Source organism: Dryobates pubescens, chromosome 10, assembly GCF_014839835.1.
Source record: "Dryobates pubescens isolate bDryPub1 chromosome 10, bDryPub1.pri, whole genome shotgun sequence".
In the NCBI taxonomy this organism is placed as follows: Eukaryota; Metazoa; Chordata; class Aves; order Piciformes; family Picidae; genus Dryobates; species Dryobates pubescens.
Genome location: NC_071621.1, coordinates 9,508,694 through 9,536,431, shown reverse-complemented (window position 1 = coordinate 9,536,431; position 27,738 = coordinate 9,508,694). Strand labels below are relative to the sequence as shown.

The 27,738-nt window shown below is 43.6% G+C and overlaps 1 protein-coding gene across 1 annotated transcript; it reads right to left on the bottom strand.

Moving 5' to 3' along the window:
• Window positions 1–1,219: 1,219 nt before the first annotated feature.
• On the bottom strand, window positions 1,220–27,079 carry CCDC83 (coiled-coil domain containing 83). The gene is made up of 11 exons (XM_054164843.1): window positions 26,978–27,079; window positions 22,993–23,099; window positions 19,788–19,872; window positions 16,489–16,657; window positions 15,650–15,817; window positions 10,307–10,398; window positions 8,587–8,655; window positions 5,735–5,856; window positions 4,664–4,749; window positions 2,999–3,183; window positions 1,220–1,456 (listed from the first exon to the last, which is right to left on the bottom strand). Exons 2-11 carry the CDS (start codon window positions 23,064–23,066, stop codon window positions 1,220–1,222), a joined length of 1,287 nt encoding a protein of 428 aa, XP_054020818.1. The 5' UTR covers window positions 23,067–23,099; window positions 26,978–27,079.
• Between the last annotated feature and the right edge of the window lie 659 nt (window positions 27,080–27,738).

Here is a 27,738-nt window from a genome sequence, read left to right as displayed (position 1 = left end):
CTTCTTGGCCACCAGGGCACATTGCTGTCCCATGGAAAACTTGTTATCCAGCAAGACTCCCAGGTGTCTCTCCACAGGGCTGCTCTCCAGCAGATCACCTCCCAGCCTGTACTGGTGCAGTTTATTATTCCTCCCCAGATGCAGGACTCTGCCACTTGTCCTTGTTGAACCTCGTTTGGTTCCTCTGTGCCCAGCTCTCCAGTCTGTCCCAAGTCTTGCTGGATGGCTGCACAGCCTTCAGCTGTATCAGTCAAGCCTCCCAGTTTGGTGTCATCAGCAAACTTGCTGAGCAGACACTCTGTTCCCTCATCAATGTCATTGATGAAGATGTTGAACAGCACTGGTCCCAGCACTGATCCCTGGGAGACTCCACTAGTTGCAGCTCTCCAGCTGGACTTGGCACCATTAATCACCACTCTTTGAACTCTATCTTGTAACCAGTTCCTAATCCATCTCACTGTCTGTTCTTCCATCCCACACTTCCTGAGCTTGCTCACTAGGATGTCATAGGAAGTGGTGTCAAAGGCCTTGCTAAGGTCAAGGCAGACCACATCCACTGGTCTCCCTGAATCTACACATTCAGTTATGGCATCATAGAACATTATCAGGTTAGTCAAGCTGACTACTCCTGATAACCCTCTTCTCTTCCAAGTGCCTTGAGATGCCCTCCAGAAGGAGCGGCTTCATCATTTTTTCAGGGATGGAGGTGAGGCTGACTGGTCAGTAGTTCCCTGGAACCTCTTTCTTGCCCTTTTTGAAGACTGGAGTGACATTGGCTCTCCTCCAGTCCTCAGGTACCTCTCCTGTCTGCCAGGATTTGGCAAAAATGACAGAGAGTGGCAGAGCGATAACACCAGCCAGCTCTCTCAGCACTCTTGGGTGCATCTCATCAGGGCCCATGGACTTGTGATTATTCAATTTGTGCAACTGATCCTTAACCCTTAACCCTTCACTGGCCAAGGTATCTGTGCAGCTACTTGAACTGAGAAGCCTAAGAAGTGCAGAGTTCTGAAAGTGCCAAGGAAAGCAACCTGTCAATGAGCCATCTGCACACAGATATGCCTCTCATTAAACCCCTGTGTGAAAACAATGATTTGGACACTCAGAAATAGTTTCCACAAAGCCCAGTGCCACACACTCCCTGAAGAAAAGTGCAGACATTTAATGAACTGAGAATATTACATTTCTTTGGGAACAGTCCAGCTTCTCTCTTCTTCACTCAACCTTTTCTTTGACATAGAGCCCTGATCATCTGAGCTGTGATGTGCCCATCTGGTTTACCAGCAACATCATCTCTCTCACCAATACTTGGCATTTCTTCTGGTTCTTTATGAATAGGCATGGCTTTTCCAACCACAAACATCAGGTTTGTCTCCAAAGGATCCAGTTTTACGTATTCCTTAAGAAGAAAGAATATTTTTGTGCAATTACATAAAAAGTGGCCATTCAAATGGAGCTATGAAGATGCTGCCCTGGGTTTGCTGTGTTTGGTAGTGTTAGTGTTAATGGGCTTGGTTTACAAGCCAAATCACCTTAGGAAGCTGCAGCCTACTTTCTTTCCAAACCAAATACTGCTCTCAAGTTCAGTGCTTGAGAAGAATTAAGCTAATCCAACAGCTCAAGACTGCCAAAACAGAGAGGCCCAAGTCCAGCCATGTGCTTCCACCATGTCTGCGCTGGCTCTGGTCTTCTCCAAACCTCTGAGTCAATTAGTTGACTAACCCAACAGAAAACTAATTCAGGAGGAGGCAAAAAAGCAACTTTTCTGCTGGGTTAGTGAGTGCATCAGCTACAGAAAAGGCCAAGGTACACTACAGGTCTCCTAAGGGCAGGAACAGGACCACACAGCCAAGACCAGGGAGGGGGAAGCAGGAACCTTGTAGTGTAAGCTCTTGAACCACCTCTATTTAATAAAGCAGGAAGAAAGAAGTAAAGCCAGTATTCCTCTCCCAAGACAACAACTGCAAGCAAGTGAACACCTGGACAGATTGGGTTTTTTGTTAAACCTTCAGATTTTTTCTGTAATGACTCTTCAGGACAGAGCCACTCCTTAAATTTAGTCTCTGGTCAAGGCAACAGGATGATTTCTCTGACCACAAGGTGCAGGGTATTAATCAAGCTAATACCATATTTCTAGGGGAAAAAAGAGCGGTTTGTTTGTTTGTGCTTAAAAACAAACAAACAAAAAACTCAAGTAAGTGTGAATAAAATATTCAGGAGTAAAGAGACATTACATGAAAGTATTTTCACATAGCAGGCCCTGCAGTTTGCACCATGTCTAGATCTTGTTTCATTTGCAGGGGAAATTGATGATGTAAAGTGATGAAGTTTTCGTACTCAAGAGTGTAGTTTGAAGGGCACCCAGGAAACATCTTTTCACAGCTTAGGATGGAGGATGTGCTGAAGCAGGTGCCACCACCTCTTTCAAGAACCCCACAAACTCTGCCGATTTACATATAACTGGTACCTTTCCATTCTCTCACCCTTGTGTTTTGCACTCAGAAACATCTTCATTCTAGCTTTCCACTGAAGGATTAAGTGGCTTGTTGATCCTTTAATGTCACTATAAAAAGTTCTAAAAGGACCAGCATCCAAGAAGACAGGAATCTGTGCCATACCATAGAAAACTGTTGCTTGGTAACATTTGGAATCCTTTCTGGTGGGAACCCAAAACTTAGCATACACTGACTCCTGGGACACCATTCAATGTATCTGGTGCTATCAGAAATGCCCATAAGCATCAAAAATATCCCTGTGAAGCTGGCCTGTATGGCAGAAACTATGTGCTCTTCTGGATTAGCATCTGAAGGACAGGAAGAGTCTTCACCATCTCAAATAGCACCAGGTGCCTATGATTAAGCATCTGAATTGTACACTAGGTAAAAAACTTAAGAGTTTTTCTGCTGTATCACCACTAAGAATAGAAAGCTCCTGGCAGTAGCTCATGCTACTGAAACGGGTTTGTGTCAGTGAAAGACTCAATTACTTTAACTCATACCTGGAGGTCTTTTTCATCTTCATACAACAAGCTGTAAAGAGTTGGAGGGAAAGGCTTTACCTGCAGCTCCTCATCACTGTCTTGAGGCTTCTCAGACTCTATTTTAGACTCAGTCTCTAAAAAGGTCTTATTTTCTGGACAGGGGACCGTGGCACCTCTGAGGCTTTTCTCTCCATCTGCTTTTGCTATTTAAAGAGATGAACAATTAAGCTTTATGAAGATCAGAGTTAAGCTTTATGAAGATCAGAATTAGTATTCAGTATGAGCACTAGCCTGCAATCTTTAATGTGGCTTGGCCAGTGTGATGTAATGAACAGATTGGTAAGATTTTTAATTGGCAATCCAAGCCAAGTGTTGATTTTGCACACTGATTTTTCTGATTATTTCTGTTTGCAATTTCTCATCAAGATCCAGGAATGAAATTGATTAGAAGGGGTCTGTGGGACGGGGGTGGCAGGAAATCAGCTTTTATCAGTTCAAGTTAAATCCTCTATAGCCATGAGTAGTTAAATAAAAGGAAAGGCAGCAAACCCAAGTCAAATTTTTCCTATAACAATGTATGTATCTCTGTATGTACATATATACAAGTGCCTGAAGTACAGCTAGGCTATTTATAACTGCCTGAAGAGCTCACATTTACAGGTGACCAATTCTCAGGGTGACAGACAATTCTGGACATGGACTGCCAAGCTGTGTTTGCCTGGGACAGTGACTCGACCCCATCTTACTAGAACAAAACCTGCTCCTCCCAGTAACTACTGTAAAGATATAGCAAAGGGAATTGAGATGAACTGTTCAAAGTAAACATACGTCTAATTGTGAAGTCTTAGTCAACATGTTTGCTTGTTGCCTGATGGTTCCAGAAGGGCCCATGTATGGCTGGAAGCGATCAGACCGTCAACAGACTTGCTCACATCTTCATAGCTGTATGGCTTCAATCTTTGGAACTGAACTCTTCAATTCAATTTTGTTCCTTCCCCCCCCCCCTTTCCTCTACTCACACAAAGTGAATACATAAAATAAGATACAAAGGAATCCATGCAAACCACAGTGAATGGATAAGCACACTCATACAGTCCTTCTTGCCTCGTGATACAACTTTTCCTGAGCACACCTACCAGAATAGATGGAGATTCAGCCCATAATTAAGTATTGCATACCAAGATTTTCAGTTCAGGCTGAGCTCCATTTTCATCTGCTCTACCTAGGGATTCACTGATAATTTAACTCCAGTGTATCTTTATGAGCTGAATGACTGTATGATCACATACACTTCAAGTGAAAGCCAGAGCAGAGTTCAAGAGTGTCCTCTCAGGGACAAGATGCAATGAAGTTATGATGATATGGATCAGTAAAGAGCTGATTGAGATATGAATCATGTCTACATAAAGGATGACTGATGCTGTTAATCACATCTCAGGCTAGCTCTATGTAAATAACTGCACTCAGCAATCTAAACATCAATTCCAATTTTAAAACTGTATTACAGGTAGTGGTTTTGTCCTCTTAACATGAAGTACAATCACTGCTGTGATGGCTGCAATTAAGTGGAAATTAAGTGTTCACCCTGTTAAATAGGCAACTTGATTAAAAAATTAAGAAATAAAAAGTAGGAAAATGTTCATTAACTTATCAGTTCTTACAAGGTGTTGGTATGTGCATTACCTACATATTCTTTACACTCTACTGCCTTCATTTCATCCTTAGGAAATTCATCTTGCAGACCAGTTGCCTGGGTAAGAAATGAACGCCTACAAAATTAAAAAGATAAAGTGAAACTCACATTAGAGGTCTGAATTTTCTCTTTAAATTGTCCTGTGCAATCTGCTGGGGTGAGGGTGAGGGCACCCCTTCTGAAAGCCAGTTGCTGCTTAACCACAAATGCAGAACGGCGCAATTGCTTAAAAATGCAATGGAGGCAGCCAGGTAGCTTAGCAGCTAATAAGCTGCTCCTTTTTATTCTTACTGCCTAAGTTAAACTATGTCCATGAGACTAACAGGAAACAGATGTCTCCAGTCAGTCCAAGATTCAAACCACAACTGGCAGCTCTCACTTAAAAGCAGTCCAAAGTTTGGACAGAAAAATGGTCAGTTCTTAAGACTTGGAGCTTTTTTATGCAATATGGCAGAAATCACTGAGCTGGGACTGGAAAGCCAAGATGGATCTTACCCATTGTTACATTGTGCTTTTGATACCACTCATGTTGACACTTTGCAGCTGAATTAATCTTCCTCTAGGGAAGAAGTTAAATAATTTCAGTATAAAAGACACTAATACTATGGACACCTCTACAAACCTATTCCAAGGTTTGTTCCTCACTCAGTACCAGCTCTTCTGTATTACTTGAGATTGCAAGGCTCCGTGTATTTGTATATTAGTCTTCACATTCTTAAACATTTTGCTAACAGTAAAGGAAAAATCTATTATTCAGCACTTGGTCTGAGAAGCTGGGTCTGAGACAATGACAACAGAAGAAAGTTATTTCTAAGCATTATCCAACATTATCCCCACTAAAAGAAAGTGAGCATCACTAGGTTTTAATATTTAAGAGGTTACAATGTGACTGACATCCTTCAGAGTCACAAATCCCACACATAGTCAAATCCTGCCTTCCCTGAACTGGTAAACTACCTTGACTTCGTTGTGGGAGAGCCCAAAGGGCTCCAGCGGCAGGAGAAGGCACTATCCTTTTTTAAAAGCCAAATCACTTTTGAGACTGTAAAAGATCATTTTACCTGGGTAGTCTCAGATTCTGAAGTCTGCTGTCAATCAGTTTTGTCACTAAACGGGTATTTTCTTCTTCCAGGAGCTGAACAGAGGCTTTCAAATCACTTACTTCTTTTTGGTATATCTTAACCTTTTGACAGTTCAAGAAAAAAGATTCTCTCAGCATTTTGGGAAGCTTTTATTGTAACTATCTTAATAGCACACACCTAGAAAGGATGCAGCTGTACTAGCAAGACTGTGCATTTGGTGGAGAAACATAAAGACACATTTTCAGGCAGAGAGAAGGTCTCTGGTTCTTTCACACCTTTCTTTACAACACTGTCAATCATAGCTGCACAGTCAGGTGATGCAATCCTGACAGCAGGATGTAGCCAACCAGGCCTGGGAGAAATAAGATCTGGGTTTTTCTTTTTTGCTTTCAGATCAGAGCTTTAACAAAACCATTCTTTGCAGAGTTAATTCCATGTTCCTTCTTAGCAAGTGTTGCGTTTCTAATTCCTGCCCATATACAAAACTTCCTACCCAGAAGCAGCGAAGCTTTCAGTCTGAGTTGGCTATTACATGGACTAAACCCCAGGTTCTGTTTTCTCTTGGACTGGTGATTACCCATAATGTCATGAAGTTATATAAACCAAAGGATGAGAGTTATTCAAATCTCACAATTACTCTCCATTTTCCTGACGTACAGGCAAATTTGTACCCCTTCACTGGGAAGTGGAATGTACTATGAGACAGTCAGTCATCAGCAAATTTGCAGATGACACCAAGTTGGGAGCAGATGTTGGTCAGTTAAGAGGGTAGAAGGGCTCTGCAGAGGGACCTCGACTGACTGGACAGATGGGCAGAGTCCAACAGGATGGCATTTAACAAGTCCAAGTGCCAGGTGCTGCACTTTGGCCATGGCAACCCCATGCAGAGCTACAGGCTGGGGTCAGAGTGGCTGGAGAGCTGCCAAACAGAGAGGGACCTGGGGGTGCTGATTGACACCCACCTGAACATGAGCCAACAGGGTGCCCAGGTGGCCAAGAGGGCCAATAGAATCCTGGCCTGCATTAGGAATAGTGTGGCCAGCAGGAGCAGAGAATTCATTGTGCCCCTGTACTCTGCACTGGTTAGGCCACACCTTGAGTATTGTGTCCAGTTCTGGGCCCCTCAGTTTAAGAAGGACATTGAGACACTTGAACGTGTCCAGAGAAGGGCAACGAGGCTGGTGAGAGGCCTTGAGCACAAGCCCTATGAGGAGAGGCTGAGGGAGCTGGGATTGTTTAGCCTGGAGAAGAGGAGGCTCAGGGGTGACCTCATTGCTCTCTACAACTACCTGAAGGGAGGTTGTAGCCAGGAGAGGGTTGGTCTCTTCTCCCAGGCAACCAGCACCAGAACAAGAGGACACAGTCTCAAGCTGCACCAGGGGAAATTTAGGCTCAAGGTGCGTAGAAAGTTCTTCACAGAGAGATTTGTTAGCCATTGGAATGGGCTGGCCAGGGAGGTGGTGGAGTCACCCTCCCTGGAGGTGTTCAAGAGGAGATTGGACGTGGCACTTGGTGCCATGGTCTATTCATGAGGTCTGTGGAGACAGGTTGGACTCGATGATCCTTGAAGTCTCTTCCAACCTTAGTGATACTGTGATGTGTGTAAAAGCAGTTCCTTGTGATATGAATGCATTTCTTCTCAGTAAAATCAAATTAACCCAGCTCTAATCATCCAAAACTGCAGTTAAAAACTAGTTTCCATTTCTGCCAGGCATTAGAAAAGATGTAAATAACAAGACATTAACCAGTAACAAAGTAGAGAAGAAGCAGAACCAGTTTCAAACTAGAGAAGGGTAAATTTCACTATGTTCAGGAATTCATGCTCTTTTGGTGACAGGATGCACAAATTCAAGCTCTTCTTTGTTTTTACATATTACAACATTAATTCTTTCCTATTGGCCCCTACCTCACTGGCTCAGAAGTTGTGGTTTGGACACCCTCCCTGGAAAGCTAAAGATGTAGGGCTCAGAGCTCATTAAGGGGAAGAAGGAAAGCTGTATCCCTGCATACTGGCTAGCATCTTAATCTGGTAAGTAAAACAGAGAAATCTCCGCCAGGTTTGCTGATGTGGCACTGTAAAATAGTGAGTTCATTTATTCATTTCCCAACCCCTTTTGCTCAGTTTTAAACTGTGAGGTTGTAAAGCCATGGAAGGGTTATTTGCTCCCTCCAATCTCTTGTTTAGACTTGATGGCCACAAAGAACCTGTATTGATTGGAACGAGCACAATCCAACTTCCACCACGGAAAAAACCAGTGTTTTAAAATTTGGTTCACAAGTAAGTTGTGGTGAGGTTTTCTGTATTTTTTTTTTTACAAGAACATATCTAATTTCCTGTTAAAGGACAGTATAAAAGCTATTAAGTAATTAATTTTCCTCTTTAGTGTATTAATCTCCAGGATAACTTTATCTCCTATGTAAAGCCCTCTCTCCAAAAATGTTTCCAACATCCATATCCATTTTCTTTCAATACAGCAGCACTAGAACTTTAATGCAAATCAAAACCACACCCTTCAGATACTTACATGGTTGAGCCTTATTCTACACCATGTTTCAGTCTATACAGATACCAGTACTTAATTGTATGGAATGTTGTAGTCCATCATAGAACTGCTTGGGCAGGAAAAGGCACCCTTCATTTGTGAAAGCAGATGTCCATCTTTACCTTTATTCACCACATACACTGCATGCTGCTCAGGATGTGGATTAATTACAGGAAAATTGCTCTCCTTGTTCTATGAAAGTCTTCAGAGGGCATCACTGAAAAATGGTTATGGCTGTAGGCCATGGTATTTCAAACAGGGTAAACTATATACAAGTGATCCTCTTACCTCTTCTTTTAGCCACGCATTCTCCTCAATTTCCCCACAAATGTTCTTGTGTAAGTATCTTACAGCATTCTGAGAAAACACAATTAAAGATAATCTCAGCTGAAAGCAGGACTTCGACAGTGCTGCATACTATAAAGAAGAACCTTCTGCTGTTTAGCAGGAAATAATTAAGCAACATCCACACAACAGACTGTAGCATCCCCTGAGGGATTACAAGGGGATTTAGCCCTCAAGGCCAGCTGTTTCTTCCCCATTATCCTGCCCAGGGCAGTTCATATCTCAAGCAATTTACCAATATTTTGTAATTTCCTGTATTAAAATAGGACATTTCCTTTTTGCCCAGTGAGTTTTGCTATGTTCCCACTACTGCTCAAATCCTGTTTTCAGGAAATCAAACCTTTAGCTACTAAAAAAATCCAAGAAAAATCACAGATGAGGCAGCAGTGATCTACAAGTGACTGAAGCATGTAGAGGTCTATGCTAATCAGCCAGGGCTACAATTTAATGATCGTCAGTAAGTGGAGAGGAACATCTGGCAGGGAAGATGCCTCTGTAGATCACCATAAACACAGTCCTTTGGATTGTGTTCTCAAATGACTGAATTCCAGCACTGAAGTCAGGGAGTTTAAACATATAATGGGATCAGCCAGTGATTTGTACTGAGTATGAGTGTAAGGAATCATCACTATGAATACTTTGTCAATCATCTGCAAATCAAAGCTAGCAGACATGACCAAAAAATGAGATATGTATGTATCAAGAACCCTATATTTTACTGTAGATTGCACTGTCTTGGCATTTTAAAAAGATAATTGACAAGTAGAAAAAAAATAATCAAATTGATGCATATTTCCATGCAGACAATCTCTCTGTGTTATTGTTTTCTGAAGTTGTGACCGTTTGAGGCTGTGCCTTTAAGGAAGGGGCACACTGGCTAAATGTTTACAAAATATTTTGGTATTCTAAACGAATTTCATTGGCCAAGTAAGGTGGGAGGTGAGATTGTTAGACCCAGGAGAGCTGGGACTTTCTCTCAGTCTTCCTTTCTTCGCTGTCCCTTCCACACTGGACTGCTTCTGGGCTTCTTGCCAAGAGATAAGAATTAACTAACTCCCTGTGCTTAGGCCTCTGCTGTGCTAACTCCCCTTTTTTCTCTTCTTCTACCTCTTTGGGGGAGAAGGGAGGTAGGGGGGTGAAGGGGGCACAGGGGGAAGCCCCCTCTGTTGGGGGTCTGGTTTCTGACTGTGTTTATTTGCTGTGTATTCCTGTATATATTGTAAAATACCTGTATTTGTTGTGTTACATAGAATCTGTTTCCTTGTAAAATATACTCTCATTTCTCCGACTGAGTTTTAGCCGCGGTTTCTTTCTCAGTGGGGGAGGGAAAGCAGAGCCTTTCCTTTCAACCCACCACAGAAGTCAATGCAAACATCAAAATCACAGCAGAAGTAACACATTCTTGAACAAGGCACATCAGTTCCTGGTGCCCCAGTTTCCCATATCTCATTTGTGAAATGCCCTCACATCCATTTGTTGTTAGTCTGATGTAGAGAAAAAAATCAGTATGTGTGTTTCATAGTAATTGATGCTGTATTTAATAAGATGATTCACAGTTAATTTTGCTTTCAATTTATTGGAGTATTTCCAAGTCTTAATTTGAGTTAAAATAGATCCTAACTATGATGCAGTTATCACTTTGAAAAAAAGACAGAAGGAATACCTCAAGGGCCTGTTCGTTACTTGTCTCCACGTGCTTCTCAAGCAGTTGGTCCTTTTCCTCTTGCACTGCTTTTAAAGTGTTTCTATAATGTTCTTCAAAAGGAAGACAGACAAATCAGAAAACATCATTTGACAGCAATTTCTCCCGACAACAAATAGATAATTGGCATGTTGTTCCTAAACTGGAACTTCTCAGCCAGCACCACATACACAAATCATAGACTCACAGAATCAATAAGGTTGGAAAAGACCTCAAAGATCATCAAGTCCAACCTGTCACCCAGCACCTCATGGCTACTAAACCATGGCTTCATGTGCCATGTCCAATCCCTTTTTGAACACCTCCAGGTTCGGTGACTCCACCACCTCCCCAGGCAGCCCACTCCAATGACCAGCAACACTTTCTGTGAAGAACTTTCTCCTCACCTCAAGCCTAAACTTCCCCTGGAGCACTCTGAGACTGTGTCCCCTTGTTCTGGTGCTGGTTGCCTGGGAGAAGACACCACACCCCACCTGGCTACAACCTCCCTTCAGGTAGTTGTAGACAGCAATAAGGTCTCCTCTGAGCCTCCTCTTCTCCAGGCTAAACAATCCCAGCTCCCTCAGCCTCTCCTCACAGGGCTTGTGCTCGAGGCCTCTCCCCAGCCTTGTTGCCCTTCTCTGGACATGTTCAGGAGTCTCAATGTCCTTCTTAAACTGAGGGGCCCAGAACTGGACACAGTACTCAAGCTGTGGCCTAACCAGTGCTGAGTGCACAATGACCTGCCTGCTTCTGCTGGCCACACTATTTCTCATGCAGACTAGGATGCCATTTGCCTTCTTGGCCAGCTGGGCACACTGCTGGCTCATGTTCAGCCAGCTGTCAATCAGTACCCCAGGTCCCTTTCTGTCTGGCTGCTCTCCAGCCACTCTGACTCCAGCCTGTAGCGCTGCATGGGATTGTTGTGGCCAGTGTGTAGAACCTGGCACTTAGATGTGTTAAATCTCATGCTATTGGACTCTGCCCATCTGTCCAGCCTGTCAAGGTCCCTCTGCAGATCCCTTCTACCCTCTGCCAGATCAATACCTGCTCCCAACTTGGTGTCATCTGCAAATTTACTGATGACTGACTCAATCCCCTCATCCAGACTGTCAATGAAGATATTAAACAGGGTGGGGCCCAGCACTGATCCCTGGGGGACACCACTAGTGACTGGCCTCCAGCTGGATGTGGCACCATTCACCACCACTCTCTGGGCTTGGCCCTCAAGCCAATTCCTAACCCAGCACAGCTTGGGCAGGAGCTTGCTATGGGGAACGGTGTCAAAGGCCTTGCTGAAGTCCAGGCAGACTACATCCACAGCCTTCCCCACATCCACCAGCTAGATCACCTGATCACAGAAGGAGATCAGGTTGGTCAGGCAGGACCTGTCTTTCCTAAATCCATGTTGGCTAGGCCTGAGCCCTTGGCCATCCTTCAGGTGCGCAGTGATTGCCCCCAAGATAATCTGCTCCATAATTTTCCCTGGCATTGAGGTCAGGCTGACAGGCCTGGAGTTTCCAGGTTCCTCCATCCAACCCTTCTTGTGGATGGCATCACATTGGCCAGTTTCCAGTTGTCTCAAACCTCTCCAGTGAGCCAGGACTGTTGAAAAATGATGGAGAGAGGCTTGGCCAGCTCATCTGCCAGCTCTCTCAGCACCCTAGGATGGATCCCATCTGGTCCCATGGACTTGTGAGCATCCAAGTGGCTCAGCAAGTCCCAAACTAATTCCTCATGGATTTCAGGGGTACTACACTGCTCCCTGACCCCATCTGCCAGTTCAGGAGGCCAGTTATCCTGAAGTCCTCCTGCCTTATTGCTGAAAATGGAGGCAAAAAAGGTATTGAGAACCTCAGTCTTTTCCTCATCTTTAGTTACTGTGTTCCCCTCCAGGTCCAATAAGGAGTGGAGGTTCTTCTTGCCTCTCTTTTTAGCATTAATATATTTATAAAAATGCTTTTTATTGTCCTTTACAGAGTTGGCCAGCTTGAGTTCTAACTGGGCTTTTGCCTAGTTTTTCTCCTACATGATGTAACAACATCCTTAAACATATCACCAGTCACCTCCCCCCTTTCCAAAGGTGATACAGCCTCTTTTTTCCCCTTAATTCCTCCAGGAGCTGCTTGCTCATCCAGGCCTGTCGCCATCCCCGCCGGCTCATCTTTCAGCACATGGGAACTGCCAGCTCCTGTGCCTTCAAGAGCTCCTGTTTGAAGTAGTACAGGAGCAGAATGACTTCCCTGCTCCTGCTGGCCACACTATTCCTGATACAGGCCAGGATACCATTGGCCTTCTTGGCCACCTGGGCACACTGCTGGCTCATGTTCAGCCTACTATCAACCAGTACTCCCAGGTCCCTTTCTGCCTGACCACTCCTGCAACTAAGGGTATTGATGAAAAAATTACCTGTGCCCCTGACCCCTCAACCAGTTCTCCCAGAGCCTTGAAGTTCATTTTGATTGCCTTTGGACCTCTGGCTTCAACCTCATTGCTCCCTACTTCCATAACAAGGGAATAGTAATCAGAGGACTGTACCAGACTAGGCAGCCTTCTGGTAACATCCCTGACCTGGGCCCCAGGGAGGCAGCAGACTTCCCTGTGGGAAGGATCTGGCCAACATATGGGGCCCTCCATTCCCCTCAGGAGGGAATCACCAGTAACAATAACCCTCCTCTTTTTTTTAAGGGAAAAAGTCCTGACATGGGGGCCAGGCTGGTTTGCCTTAGGCAACACCCCAGATGGTGTGTCTTCTGTCTTCTCATTCACCTCACCTTCAACTTCCAGTGCCCCATACTTGTTTTGTAAGGGCAACTGGGAAGGTGAAGGCAGCCTCGAAGGTTTTACTTTGCATCTCCTAACAGGGACCTGTATCCATTTCCTGCTGCATCTTGGGTCACCTCCCTCTGCTAGGGGAGCCTGCAGAGCCTGGCTCCTCAAATCCAACTCCCTTTCACATGCCCTTACATTCCTAAGTCTAGCAACTTCTTCCTTCAGTTCAGCCACTAGATTAAGCAGATAATTGAGCTGCTCACACCTACTGCAGGTGTTCTCTCAATTGCCCTCCATTTCAGGTGCCAGGCTCCAGCACTCTCTGCAGCCAGTTGCCTGGGCACCTGCCTGCTTAAGCTCGACCTCAGTCTGGGTCGACACAGATCTTTTGATAACAGCTTTGCGGCGAGTTACCACCATGCCTATCCCTGGCCATGTGACCTCACTGGAGAACTATTCAGGAAGGAGCCCGTGTGACTCACTCACCTCCCTCTGGTGAAAACACCCGCCGCTGCAGCAAGTCTCCAGCCATGCCGCACCAGCCTCTCAGGAGAGGAAAGCTGGCTCGGGGCAGGGGGCTGGGGGGCACCTGCCGTGCCGCGGGGACTCGTGCCTGGGGTCCTGCCTCGGTGCGCTGCAGTTGCAGATCTCTCCCACATCGCTCTGGAAGCTTGTTAGATTTTGTTGGTTTGCTTTTGGGTTTGTATGCTAAAAGACTGTACTCCCCAGCCACTTTCTAAGTTTGATTTTAAGAAGTTGATTAAAGTAGAATGCTAACATTCAGTATGGGCAGCATCATTTCCCAGTATATTCATTAGGCAACTGCTATATGCACCTCTGTAACAGTCTCTCTATAAATATACTTCCCTCCAACCACAAAAGATTGGATCTGCACCCTATGACATGCAGGAGGTCATGCTGGATGTTCCTACTGGCTCATTCTGTATAAAAGCCCATTCTTTTTCTTTTCAACTCATATTTCAGCAGCTGTATAGCAAAGTTCAAAACTGATTAAGAACATTGAAAACACACAATGAAAAATAGCAACCTCTCCTGAACACAGAGATGGGTTTTTGACAAGCTGTCTATCAATATAGAAAACTGTACAGATCTTAATTGTGGTGAAATATGTATCAAGGGACAAAAAGATAGCTAAGCTGGCTCTTACTCACAGTAGTTGATGCCTGGTAATGGCTGGCACAGAATGTACAGAGACCCTTAGAGCAGTGTCACTGCCTGTTACTACCAGCTGCCGTCATGCATACTGAGAGGGACATCAAGGGAGAAAACCAAGACATCCCTCTCCCATTGTTTTACTGTTATGCAACAGTAAAATATTTAAATTATTTAAAAATAATGCATTAGTAAAGAAATCTTTGGAAAGCACTCATTACAATACATAAGCTCTCAAATTAATCCCCCTGTTGTGTCACTACTGAAACAGTTCCCAGTGTTTGGAAACGGCTGTACTGACAATTTTGCAGGGCATTATACATGAGACTATGCAACTAGATAGCAAAGTTCAGACCACTGGCTAAACAGCTCCTTCTAATTCTGTAAACCTGTATGCTCAGCTGAAAAGACTGTTCCAAACATGAACTCGTGCTACTTTCCTGTCAAAGGAATTTTCAACATGTAAAGTGCTTGTAGCATGATGAGATGCAACAAGAGTGGGGTCAACATTTTCAAGTACGAGTGCTACAGGTGTCTGGTGTGTAGGTGACCTAAATAGATGTAGACTCATTTTTAGAAGACTGCTGACCTTCACAGTAACATTTTTGTCTAATAATGAGTTGCCTGTATCTTACACAAAAACAATTGGAAGGCAAGACCAGCTGTTTCTTTAAATGCTCATAAATTCTGTAACTTTGTTGACTTCATTAATAAGGGGACTTTCACAAAGATAGAGCAAGAGAGAGTTCTTCCATTTCCAGGAGTATGAAGCCCACCTTGAGTACACTGTCTGTAGTGGTTTAAGCCTTAACTGGGACTTAAGAGCTCAGATGGGGGCAAGGCTGAGAATCTCTCCCCTGCTTCCCTCTCCTCCTTCCCAACAGAAAGGGGAAAAAAAGAAAGGGAAGGAGCAAATCCACCACGCAATAATTTGGAGTCAGCTTGGAAGTAGAGAGGTAAAGAGTTTTCTTTAAACAATATATATATATACACACACATACATATAACAATAACAGGTAAGGTTCACAAGGGCAAGGAACAAGGATGGATGGGAGGGGAAAAAAGAAAAAAACCAAGAATACAAAACCAGTCTCTGAAGAGGCGCGGAGGCAGCAGGGAGAAGGATCAGGCCCAACCATGTGGCAGAGGAGCAGGAAGGCAGCTGCAGTAGCTCTCATCCAGGAATGGCAGGAGCCAAAAAGGAGAGCTAATGGCTGCAATGTCCCCTCTTTTATACCCTAGCTGGGCAGGGAGGGGGGAGTGGAACAGACTCAGTTTCCCAGGGGGAAAATGCCCTGTAAGGAGGGCAAAGCACTCACAAGCCCTGCAAGTAATACTCAAAGAGCCTGTAAGTCTTGCATTACACCAGCTGTAACCTACCTTTAGCTCTGTTAAGATCATCTTTTACTTCCTTAATGTCTTTTCCCAGATTTATAATCTTGATGGCCTGTACTTTTCTTTCCACATTTTTATACTCCAACCAGTAATCTCTTTCTTTCTGCTTTGCTAAAAGTCTTTGTTGAGTTTCTTCAATTTGGGACTGCTGATCTATTAAAATAAGAACAATTTAATTACTAATTTCTTGAACTAATACTTCATAATCTTTACAACTTCATCAAATTCCTTAATAAAGGCACTTTCACTGGGATTGGAGAATGAAGGATGATTCTTCCACACTGCAATGCATTGCAACATGATGGCCTTGAATAGCGTTGAGGGCGACTATCACTGCTGAACACAGCTTGATCTTACTCTGCCAAGGACAGACAACAGTTCTCACTGAAATGCAACCAATGACACATGTATCTCCCACAGAGAATGACAGGGATGGCAGCCAGAACTTCCAACAATCAAAACTAGTCATTTTTGCTGCCATCAGTATTTTTTTTGCAAATCTTCCAGTGGAACCAGTGCACAGGGCTTTCAGGAGTTTCACTCTTACAGAAAAAACAAACAAACAACACCACCACCAACCCACAAAACAAACAAACAAAAAACCCAAAATCAAGCCAGTGTACTTGCAGAGCAATATATATCACATGGAAAAAATATTTACTTATAAGCCCTTCACAATCTCATACCACATTGAGAGAGCTTAATTTTGGGAAAGAAAAGTCTTATGCTTTTTATGCAACAAGAAAATTGAATCTCTATCTAAAATACTAAAAAGAGGTAGTCAATCCTGACTGCAATCCCCACTTCCATAACTCACAACATACCTTTCAGAAGTTGTTCTTTGTCCTTAACATACTGACATTTGGTTTTCAGTGACTCTTCCACATCATCCCTAGTTACAACCTCCTTTTCATCCAGTTCTTTCTCCTCGTCTTCTAGATGTGTTATTATGCGCCTGAGCTGCGTTTGCCATTCTTTCTTCAGAAGCTCGTTCTGTGAAAGAGCAACAGAAGACAAGGGATGCATTAAAACAGTTTCAAACCAGTTTTCAAAGTGACAAACGTAAGTAATGATGAAAAGTAAAACCTGACCTAGTGCCAGGATGCACTGCAAAAACACTCAGCTGAACACTCAGTCTTCATATTTGGAAAGGATGGAGCAGAAGAGAGAATCTGAAAGTCTCAGAAGTTTCTCAGTAAGTTCAAGACCATTACAAGGAAATGAGAGACAAATCTCTTTTTGGTGGTGCACAGTGGAACAATGGATGCAAACTCAAACATAGAAGGTTTCACCTCAACATGAGGAGAAACTTCTTTACAGTGAGGGTGATGGAGCACTGGAACAGGCTGCCCAGGGGGCTTTGGACTCTCCTTCTCTGGAGACTCTCAAAACCTGGTTGGATGTATTCCTGTGCAGACTACCCTAGGTGATCCTGCTTTTAGCAGGGAGGTTGGACTCAATGATCTCTGGAGGTCCTTTCCAACTTCTAACAGTCTATGATTCTGTGATTCTGACTGCTTGTGGTGGTTTTAGGCTATGCCTTTAAAATTTAGCTGCAGATTTTGAGCAGAAGAGTAGAAAAATATAAATAAATCACTATTGAGTGAAAAAAAGGAAAACAAGATTATTCTAAACAGATTCATTGGGTAAATGTCTGGGATAAGAGGATCTGTACTATAACAATTCTTCCCAGTCCCATTTCCCATTCCTTTTCTCTTATCTTCTGATCACCGATGTTTTGCTTTGCTCAGGAGAGAGATAATGTGCTTCTGGCTGGCCTGGGGATAAGTCTAACCCACTGCTTTTCTCTCCACTTTCTCTCTCTTTTGGGACAGGGGGTGGGGGAGCAGTGGAACAGCTTCTGCTGGTCTTTTGACCAGGGGGGTTTTCATGTTGTATGCTAATTGTTAATATCTGAATAATATTGAAAATATTGTACATATTCATTGCATTCCATTGTAAAGTGTAGTTTTTGCTTGTAAACACAGCTTCATTTGCTTCTCACTGAGTTGGTCTGGCTAAAAGTTAATGCTGGGGGGAAACTTCAACCTACCACACTGCTGTACTTGGTGCAGCACATCAGCAGCCCTCCATTGCCTAGAAACAATGTTCCTTGTGGGTCAATTTAATAACAGTATTTTTTGGTAGGAGTTATTTGCATCACATCAACATTATTCCTAAGAATGTAGCACCTTCATATAGAAATGTCATCAGACAATCAAGTCACTTGCATATAACCACAGCAGAGAGTCTTGTCAGAGCTGGGATAGTTATTATCTACCATGATTTGAAATGGCTGATCGTGTGTTTGCTCTCAAAAGAGACCATAAAGGAGCAAAAAAACACACCTGCCAAACAGTAACAGTAACTATGCAGTAGAGAGACTCCCAAGCATTCCTGACCTTTGGAAGGACAGAACTCTAAACACTCACAAACATTAAACAGAAAACAAAGACAAAGAACTGTCAAAACACGGGTAAATTAGGTAAACAACACTCCAAGCATGCCCTGAAGTACCTTGCACAGTCTAACATTTGATTTTTTGAGAGACCATGAAATAGCAGCAAAGTAGGGGAATAACCATAAGAGACTTCAAATGTTTGCAAAGGGCCAAATGATACTTCCACTGATAGTTTAGGTCACAAATGAAACACTATCCAGGCTTCAACACTGAACAGGACACCAAGAAAAGCTAAGCAGATGCTTATAAAAGCAGGGCAGCATCAGGCATGGAAAGAACAGAGACATTGTTTATTTCAATGTTTCTCTGATATAGGAAGTGAAGGGTGCAGCATTGTTTTTTACTGTATGATCTATTTTCAGGGGTCTTGAGTGATTTGATCCAATTTTATTAGGTGCCTGTACATATATCCATTTTCATGGTTGACTCTGTCAGTCATCAGGTGCCACATTACACTTCTTTATATACAGCTCTTTAAAGTATCACTCGGGTGCAATCAGTAGTTATAAAACCTTGTTCTAAAAATGATGCAACGCAACTCTTAAACTCCAAGAAAACTAAGTCTTCATCAAGGGCTACAAGTTGTATCTAGACAGTTACGTGATGCTCTTTCTTCTTTGTTCAATTTCCATTGCAAGTAAGTTTGCAAGAATAACTAAACTCTTAGAGAAACCTGTGCAATTCCATTACCTCAGGAGTGAATCAAAAGCCAGGACTTGGTTCAGTCTGCTAATACTATTGACAAAATGAAGTTATTACCATTTATTCTTTCTGTGCTAAAATACTGAGGAGTATAGAATAGAATACATAGAATACATAGAATAAACCAGGTTGGAAGAGACCTTCAAGATCATCGCGTCCAACCCATCAACCAATCCAACACCGCCCAAACAACTAACCCACGGCACCAAGCACCCTGTCAAGTCTTCTCCTAAAAACCTCCAGTGATGGCGACTCCACCACCTCCCCAGGCAGCCCATTCCAATGGGCAATCACTCTTTCTGTATAGAACTTTTTTCTAACATCCAGCCTGAACCTCCCCTGGCGCAGCCTGAGACTGTGTCCTCTTGTTCTGGTACTGGCTGCCTGGGAGAAGAGACCAACATCCGTCTGTCTACAACCTCCCTTCAGGTAGTTGTAGAGAGTAATAAGGTCACCCCTGAGTCTCCTCTTCTCCAGGCTAAGCAACCCCAGCTCCCTCAGCCTCTCCTCGTAGGGCTTATGTATTTACAGGACTGCTTAATAGGACACATCTGAATGTACTGCAGTGAAGTTACCTACCAGAAAGGGGCTTACTGTCCTGTTTGTTGCTGAGTAAGATAAAATGTTAATGAAGATTAAATGCTTGGCTGCTGAGGATCCCCTGTGCATTGGAAAACACCTTCACTGAACTCTCATAACCTCACTGCTGACTCCTGTTCCACAATGTTCTGCTTCTGCAGCTCCTTTTGTTGCATGGTTAAATTTAGAACATTTATTCTTTATGTCACATTTAATTCAGATAACACCAACTTTTAGCACCTGAAGAGACTCACTCTAGTTTCACTGTAAGTAATTCACTGCAACCTAGTGACGCTGGTATTGGGACTAGAAGAATAAAATTAAATCTGTGGGCTGGCATACCACATACCGAATGTGGAAGAAGGATACATGGTCACTCACTTTTTCATGATATTCTTTGTTCTTTTTTTCCACTTGTTTCAGATCAAACAAAAGCTGATCAACTGCATCTTCTTTTGTCTCAACTCTGGAGAAAGAGTAAAGAAAGAGATACTCTTACAAGAATAAAAGCTAGAAGAATGTTATTTAAACTAGACACAAATACTACTGAAATATTTACTTTTGTATCATATTGCTTGGCTCTTTTGGGTAGATACCACTGTGTGCTTACTCCACATCAAGAAATTATTTCCCATATACATCTAGACCTTCATGTTAGTTTGAACCTCATTCTTGTCCTGAGAGACAGACTCCCTGATTATAGTGTTCCTTTGTGAACACTAGGGACCATTAAGCTGGTTTATTCTTTCTGGATGTGGTTTTGCTGACCTATTGCACAGGTCTTTTTTAGGACAAGATTATTTGTCCTCTGGAAATAACTACTCACCACTCAGTACAGAGGAAGCCTGGGCAACCCACTCAGACAAAAGTCAGATGACTTCTGAACTTGAGAATGAAATGGGATTCAATTCCTCTGCAAATGTGCCTTTTTCTTTTTTTTTTTTAGTTTCATAAACTGCATTTGTACACCAAGAACTAGTTAGCCTTTTAGAAATGCTAAGGGAATGGGGAGAATCCAGGTAGTACCCTCTAAGTATGTTTATACATTTTTGACAAAGAACTGTCTCACTGCTTTCACAATTTTCATAGACTACTTGTTATCTTCTTTGCCACAGCTGCAAAATAAGCTTTCTTTCTGGTTTTTTTTTTGGTGTTCTCTCACCTAGAATGAGAAACAGTCAATTGCAGATGCTGTCTGTTTGCAAAATTCTGTGTAATCTTTCCTGCTGTTCCTGGAATTCATGCAGCATAGAGCACAACAGAGGCAAGTATTACAATTATCACAGTATCTTTTACTGTTTCAACAGCTATTGTTCCTTGAGGTTTTGTTTGGGAAGGGGTTTTTTGCCCCTCCCTATTGTATTGTTTTGAAGTAAAATAATTTTTTCCTGACTCAGTCATGCAAATTCCAGGTTGCTAGATTTGCATCCTCTGGTGCCAGTGACCTCCAAGGTATTCTTCAGGTTTTCCACTAAGTACAGGGATATTAGACTAGAACAAAGATGTAGGGGTATGGTGGTGATGGCTACAGCAAAAATATATCACTTATTAGGCAGAAGTGACACCTTGTCCATACAATAGGACCTCCTAAATCACCTGCCACTTTAAACCATTTCTGCATTTTGAAATATTGCTGCCAGTCTTAATTTCTGCTGCTGAAAGATTTTCCATGATGTGGCAGTCTGTACCTGTAACTTCGCTAATGTCAACAATTTATATGAGTGGAATTTGCTATTTTGCCTGCTGCATATTGGAACTCTCCTCTTTAGATTGTTTTTATATGGTATTTCTTAGATTAAAGCTACAAACCAGATAGACTGATGTTACCTTTGATACTATTCTCTGTATATTAGGTTTCATAGAGACAATTTAATAACAAAGAAACACTTCTCTCCATACTACTTTGTTCAATCAAGTTATGGATTACAGAGGTGAAAGGAGAGAGGGAAAGGGAGAGTGAAAAAGAAGAAAAAGGGGAAGACAGAATATTTTTTTCCCTTTTTCTCCTACTGTTGCTGTAGAAACTAAATACCCTGTGTTAATATAGCAGCCATTTCAGTGGAAGACTCTTTAGGCAAACAGGTTTCCTTGGCTATTTGAATATGCATAAAAATAATTTCATCAGAAAGCAGTGTGGCCTTTTTTCTTAGACTAGTAATACAGTTTGCTTATTTCTTTGCAAAATAGAGGGGTTGGTTTGTCGACTTTTTGGATGGCATTTATTTGTGATATGATTCGGCTCAATCCAGACTGTTTTGCTATGGAAAGTTGTGCTCTGTTCTTGCACTCAAACCCTGTAAATGCCTATAGATGTCTCCAAAATATATGTAGTTACTCTTCAGGTTGTTTGCCCCACTTTTCATTTGTACACTGCTCCCTAAACACTGATAATTGTTCAGTATTGGATACTGCTGAGGTTTTCCCACTTTGATCTCTCTTTTATCAAGAGATGTGTGGTGTGGCTGACACACTGGAGGGAAGGGATGCCATCCAGAGGGACCTTGACAGGCTGGAGAGGTGGGCCCATGACAACCTCGTGAGGTTCAACAAGACCAAGTGCAAGGTCCTATACTTGGGTCAGGGCAATCCCAGGCACCAATAAAGGCTGGGCAGTGACTGGCTTGAGAGGAGTCCTGACTTGGGAGTGCAGATGGATAAGCTCAACATGAGCCACCAGTATGCACTTGCAGCCCAGAAAGCCAATCACATCCTGAGCTGCAACAAGAGAAGTGTAGACAGCAGGTCAAGGGAGGTGATTCTCCGAAAGATAAGGATGTGTTGGAATGTCTCCAGAGAAGGGCCACAAGGATGATCAGAGGGCTGGACTTCCTCTCCTCTGAGAACAGGCTGAGAAAGTTGGGGTTCTTCAGTCTGGAGAAGGCTCCAAGGAGACTTGATTGTGACCTTCCAATATTTGAAGGGGGCCTACAAGACACCTGGTGAGGGACATTTTAGGATGTTGGGTAGCAATACGATTAGGTGGAATGGATCCAAGCTAGAGGAGGGTAGGTTTAGATTAGCCATGGGGAAGAATTTCTTCAACATAAGGGTGGTGAGACACTGGAACAGGTTGTACAAAGAGGTGGTGGAAGTCCCATCCCTGGATGCTTTTAAGGCCAAGATGGATGGAGTTCTGTGCAACCTCACCTAGTGGAAAGTGATTGGAACTAGATGATCCTTGAGGTTCCTTCCAGCCCTGACAATTCTGTGACTCTGTGAAAGTCACAGAGCTTATTTTTTCTCCTTTTAATCATCTCCTCAAAAGACCAAATAAATTAGACTATTTTGTAACTACTTCCAATATTGCCTTCTTGGCTCTTATTTTGTTTTGGTTGATTTTAAGAGACTTTGAAGTCAACCCTCCATTATTATCAAAATAAACCAATTTCTTTTGTGCTCCACTCTCAGCTGCACCAAGGGAGCAAACTGTAGGTCTTGAGGGTCTGGCTAGTAACTACAAATCTCTGTGAACAGCAAGGAACCCTAAAAAAAACCCCCAACAATCAAATGTGATCTTGCAACTTCAGAGTATGCCAATCCAATCACATACTCTGTACAAGTGAAAAGTTAAATATATTAAACTTACAGAAATTCTAGCAAGACTTCTGGAAAAGCTGTAAATTGCTCTTCTGATGTCTCCTCTTTCTTCTTCTCTTCCATTCTTTTTTGCTGTACTTGTGCTAGAAATTAGATCTAAAGGGAGGAAATGGCAGGCAAAAAAAAAAAAAAAAGGAAAAAAAAATCAATTATTTACAAAACGTGTTATGTTCACCAGCCTGCTACAGGGTGCTCCAACCCTCCCCCCCTCCCATCAGCGGGGGTTTCAATGGGGAAAGACAAAGGCACGAAATTGCCTTCCCCTTGCCCTAGGGACAGGTAAACGGCACCCATTCTTCCCGCCGGGGCAGAGGTCCCTCACTGGTATGTACTGGTGGGGGAAGTCCGCTGGGTTTGGAAGCTACGATTAAGTGGCACCCATTATACATTGGCCTTGGACACTTTGTCTAGAGACGCCTTAAATAGGGGCTCTTGGTCTCGCTCTTATATTTCGCTCTCGCCCTCATCCTTCTCTCTCTTTCTTTCTCGCCTTGCTTGCTCCACTCGGACCTGGCTTCTCCCCGGATCTGCCTGCCCTGGGGTCCTGCTCCCTGTCTGCCGGGAGGGACCCTGCCTGCCATGAAGCTGCGGCCTCCTTGCACTGCTCAGACAGTGGCAATGCACAAGCTTCCCTCGTAGCAGCTGTGTCTACAGACACTTCTATTCTGGCAGGTCCTCTTCCTTTGGATTTGTGCTGCGTTGTCCACAAACTGGATTATAAACCTGCAGTTCTGAGAGCCTGCCACCGAAGAGGGACCTAGGAACCGTCTCCAAATTCCGTCCCCGTGAGTAAAACCGGAATTCTCATCGGCTTTCCCAAGGTCTTGGCTTGCCTCTGATTTTCTAAGTGGGGTGAAGCTGTTTTATGACTTAGCCTTTTCCATTTTTTGAATTCTCTAAATTGTACTGAAGTTGCCCATAAGCATCCTGGTAGAATTCACAACCGAACAGAACCTGTACATAATTTAATAAGTTTTATACAGCATTTTGGGGCGGGGTTTTTGGGAAAATAAAGATAACTATATTTTTGTAATTCCTGCCTCGTTAATTTAACCCAAATCAAATCACAGCCTTTGTTACTTGTGACAAGTTCCCAAAAGTTCTGAAACAAAACAAGATTGTTTTTTTTTACAACAGTAACCCTGCCCAGGATAGCACTTAGTCCTATGGTTTTGGGACACCCTGAAGTGTTGTCTTGAATGAAGATACGCTCATGAACGGTGTCCTCTGTCACCAGTTACTTATTGCATCTCTTGCTGCAGGCTTGTGTTTTACATTCTTGCAAATGAAACAAGCAGTTGTTCCTTTTCCCATCCTTTGGTTCTTTTTTCAGGCTTGTTTTATCAAGTCCACTTGTTAATATGCATCTCTTTCCCTCTCCTTCGGTTCTCCTAGCACTATGAATATTTGCCTTTCACTGCAACTGTGATATCAGTTTCCATTGTTGGAGCTGGAACAAAACCACTCTCTGAAGGGATACGCATGTCAGCAGTATTCTCCCTAGGCATGTTGCCACAACCACCAACCTCAGAAAGCAAATGACAATGAATAATTCTGTAGTGATAGCATATGTTATATAAAGAATTTTAAAGTCCCAAGAAAAAGGCACTTAGAAAGATTTCTCACTTCTAGCGGTCACATTATCAAATGTCATAACCAGATTACTGCCATCTACCATTTACTGGCATATCCAGCAGATCCCAGGACCCAAACTGGGCTAACACTTCAGTATTACAAACTTGTAGAACAATACTTCCCCCCTTTTCTTACAAAAAGAGAGACCAAAAGTTACATGTTTCTCTTTGGTTTATAGACTCCACTTTACTTGTGCCTGGATTGAACTTAAAAGAAATGTAGATGCATCTTTCTACTCCCAGTCAGCTAGCAGAAGGAAGCCTAGTGAGGGGGGAGAGATTAAAATGAAACTATTTCACTGGGCAAGAGAGAACACATCTCTGATTTAATCATTAACCATTCTAGTAATCCAGCATATGAGATATAAAGAGATATTTTTTGTGGGGGGTATTAAAAGATCACCACTACAAAGCAACACAAGCAAGTGCAGCACACTTAAGGGTACTCTGGAGCATCAGAATCAGGACATGGTTTAATGGTCATAGTGGTGTCAGGTTGATGGGTGGATTTGGTGAGCTTAATGGTCTTTTCCAACTAAAATGATTCTATGATTTAGTTCATACAACATAGGAGGTTCTGTCTGCCATCAGCAATACCTGGAACTCCTGAAATATCCCAGACTTAAGTTGTAATGGATGCTACATATTAGTAAAATATTTCTACTATAGAACTCCCGATAGAATCATGCCTGGGTCACAGTATCACCATGTGATTGCAGTAAAGCTGACATTTACCATCCAAGAAAAACCTCTTGGACTAGAGCATCCACTTGACTCTGAAGCTGTATTATGTCCTTAACATTCACACACAACCTTTGCAGGTAACAATTCAATAAAGTATTTTTCATGAAGCTTTTAACAAGACTTTTAAAAGAGAACAGGTGAATTAAGAAAAAAAAAAATAAGCTGTGACAGGAAGTTAGGTACTTAGCTCCCCTAGCCCCCTTTGAAATTTACAGCCCAGAAGCACAAGCGCAGGATACATTTTTAAAGCATGAGAAAGGATTTGCTATCATTGGTATGGAGTTCACTTTCACTTAAGCACTTTTTTTTAACTGATTTTTCTCAGAAATGGAAGACCACTGCAGCAATCTCTAGTTTTCTTATTTCTGTATCACTTAATGGATAACCAAACCCTCTGCTTAAAACTGGATACCAACAGAAACATTTGGAGCAGTAGCACTTTGGAAAAATTTGCCTTTTTTTTTTTTAACAACTCTACCCACAGGTGAGCTTCAATGACATATTTATGATATTATTCCTGTGCAGGGAGAAACAGGAAAGCCTCTAGGCTGTAAAACAAGGTTAAAAAAAAAGTCAATCTAGAATAATACATTTGCTGGATTGTGCAAACCACAGAAAATGCACACAAGAGATAAGGGAACGTTTAAGGGGACTGAAAACTGACTTGCAAATTTTAAACCATCAGGAAAACATTTGCATTTCTTCTCCTAAACAAATCATGGGGCACAACTCTTACCAGACCCCCATTATAACTATCAGCACTTTTAAAATCAGTAACTACACTGCTATTACATTCTTGGGAGAAGCAAGCAGATCCCATACCCCAATTCCGCTACTGTGACTTCCCAGACACTGTATGGCAGCCCACCAGTTGCAGGAGCCCGGCCACTATCACCACCCACACCTGTGCTCACACTATGAGACCTGCATCTCAAGCAGCTGCACTATCAATACCCTCTGCTCCCTCAGCCCTCATCAGCACTCTGCAGCTGTATCATAACCCTTTTCTAATATCTAAACCAGGCTAAAAACTTCCTCTGCTCTCACAGAATCACAGACATTGGAAGGGACCTCTAGAGATCTAGTCCAACTCTCCTGCTAAAGCAGGTTTGCCTAGATCAGGTTGCACAGCAATACGTTCAGATGAGTTTCCAGAGGAGACCCCACGGCCTCTCCAGGCAGCCTGTTCCAGCGCTCTGTCACTCAAAATAGTTTTTGCCTGTGTTCGGGTAGAATCCCCTGTGTTCTAGTTTGTGCCCCTCGTCCTGTCACTGGGCACCACTACAAAGTTTTACCTCATTCTCTCGACCTCCACCCTCAGCACCTTTCAAGTCCGTAGCACATATTCCCCACTACCCCCTTCACAACTGGATGCCTCAGTGGACACAGCTGGGCCACCATTCACAGTGGCCCGGAAATGCCTGCTCACTGCCACCAAACCCCACTGGTACTGTCACTCTGTGACTAAGCCGCCCCTCCCAGCTCCATCTGCCCCCCACCACCTCTGAGCACCCATCACCACCAAAGAGGTTCCCTACAGGGCCAAGCTCTACCACGACCCTCATCCAAGCCCTCCTCATGGCCCTGGGCACCTACGTTCCCAAGACCTCAACAGTCACAACAGCCGGCCCCGTTCCCGACACCCAGTCAACACCGGATCCTTGCCGCCCCCACACGCTGTTTCCGCTCCGCGGTCCTCGCTTCCGCAGGTCCTGCCGGCGGGGGGCGGTCACGCAGGGGCGGATGCTAGTCGGGCAGTACCCGCCCGGCGCCACCACGACGGCCAGGACCCGGCTGGTCGCCGAGGCAACCGGGGCCCCGCCCCTCCCCGCCTTTCGAAGGCAGGCGGCGCCCTCTGGCGGCGCCACGGCGGAGCCGCCGCTCAGGAAAAGCCCGCGAAAAGCGGCCCGCCCTGAGCACTAAGGCGGCCATGGCTGCGAGAACTGTCAGAGACGCTGGAGGTGTGTCCGCCTTGTGAGCCCCCTGTCGGCATCCCGGTTTAGGAAGTAGTCTGTAGAGAAGGGATTGGGGTACTGGTGGATGAAAAACCCATGCAAAGCTACAGGCTTGGGGCAGAGTGGCTGGAAAGGACCTGGGGGTGCTAGTGGACAGCTGTCTGAATGTGAGCCAGCTGTGTGCTCAGCTGGCCAACAGCATCCTGGCGACTGTCAGAACCAGTGTGACAAGCAGGATCTGTGAAGTAATTGTCCCCCTGTACTCAGCACTGGGGAGGCCACACCTTGAATACTGTGTTCCGTTTTGGACTCCGCACTACAAGAAAGACTTTAAGGTTCTGGAATGTATCTAGAGAAAGGCAAGGAAGCTGCTGAAGGGTCTGGAGAACAGGTCTTATGAGG

Bases quoted from the DNA above. Each gene is read 5' to 3' on its own strand.
- CCDC83 (XM_054164843.1), bottom strand. From the start codon at position 23,066: ATGGAAGAGAAGAAGAAAGAGGAGACATCAGAAGAGCAATTTACAGCT. The intron at 8,656-10,306 runs GTATTCCTTCTG...GTGTTTTCTCAG, and splicing joins GTAACGAACAGGCCCTTGAG to AATGCTGTAAGATACTTACA. The intron at 3,184-4,663 runs GTAATGCACATA...CTCTTTAAATAG, and splicing joins AGAGTGTAAAGAATATGTAG to CAAAAGCAGATGGAGAGAAA.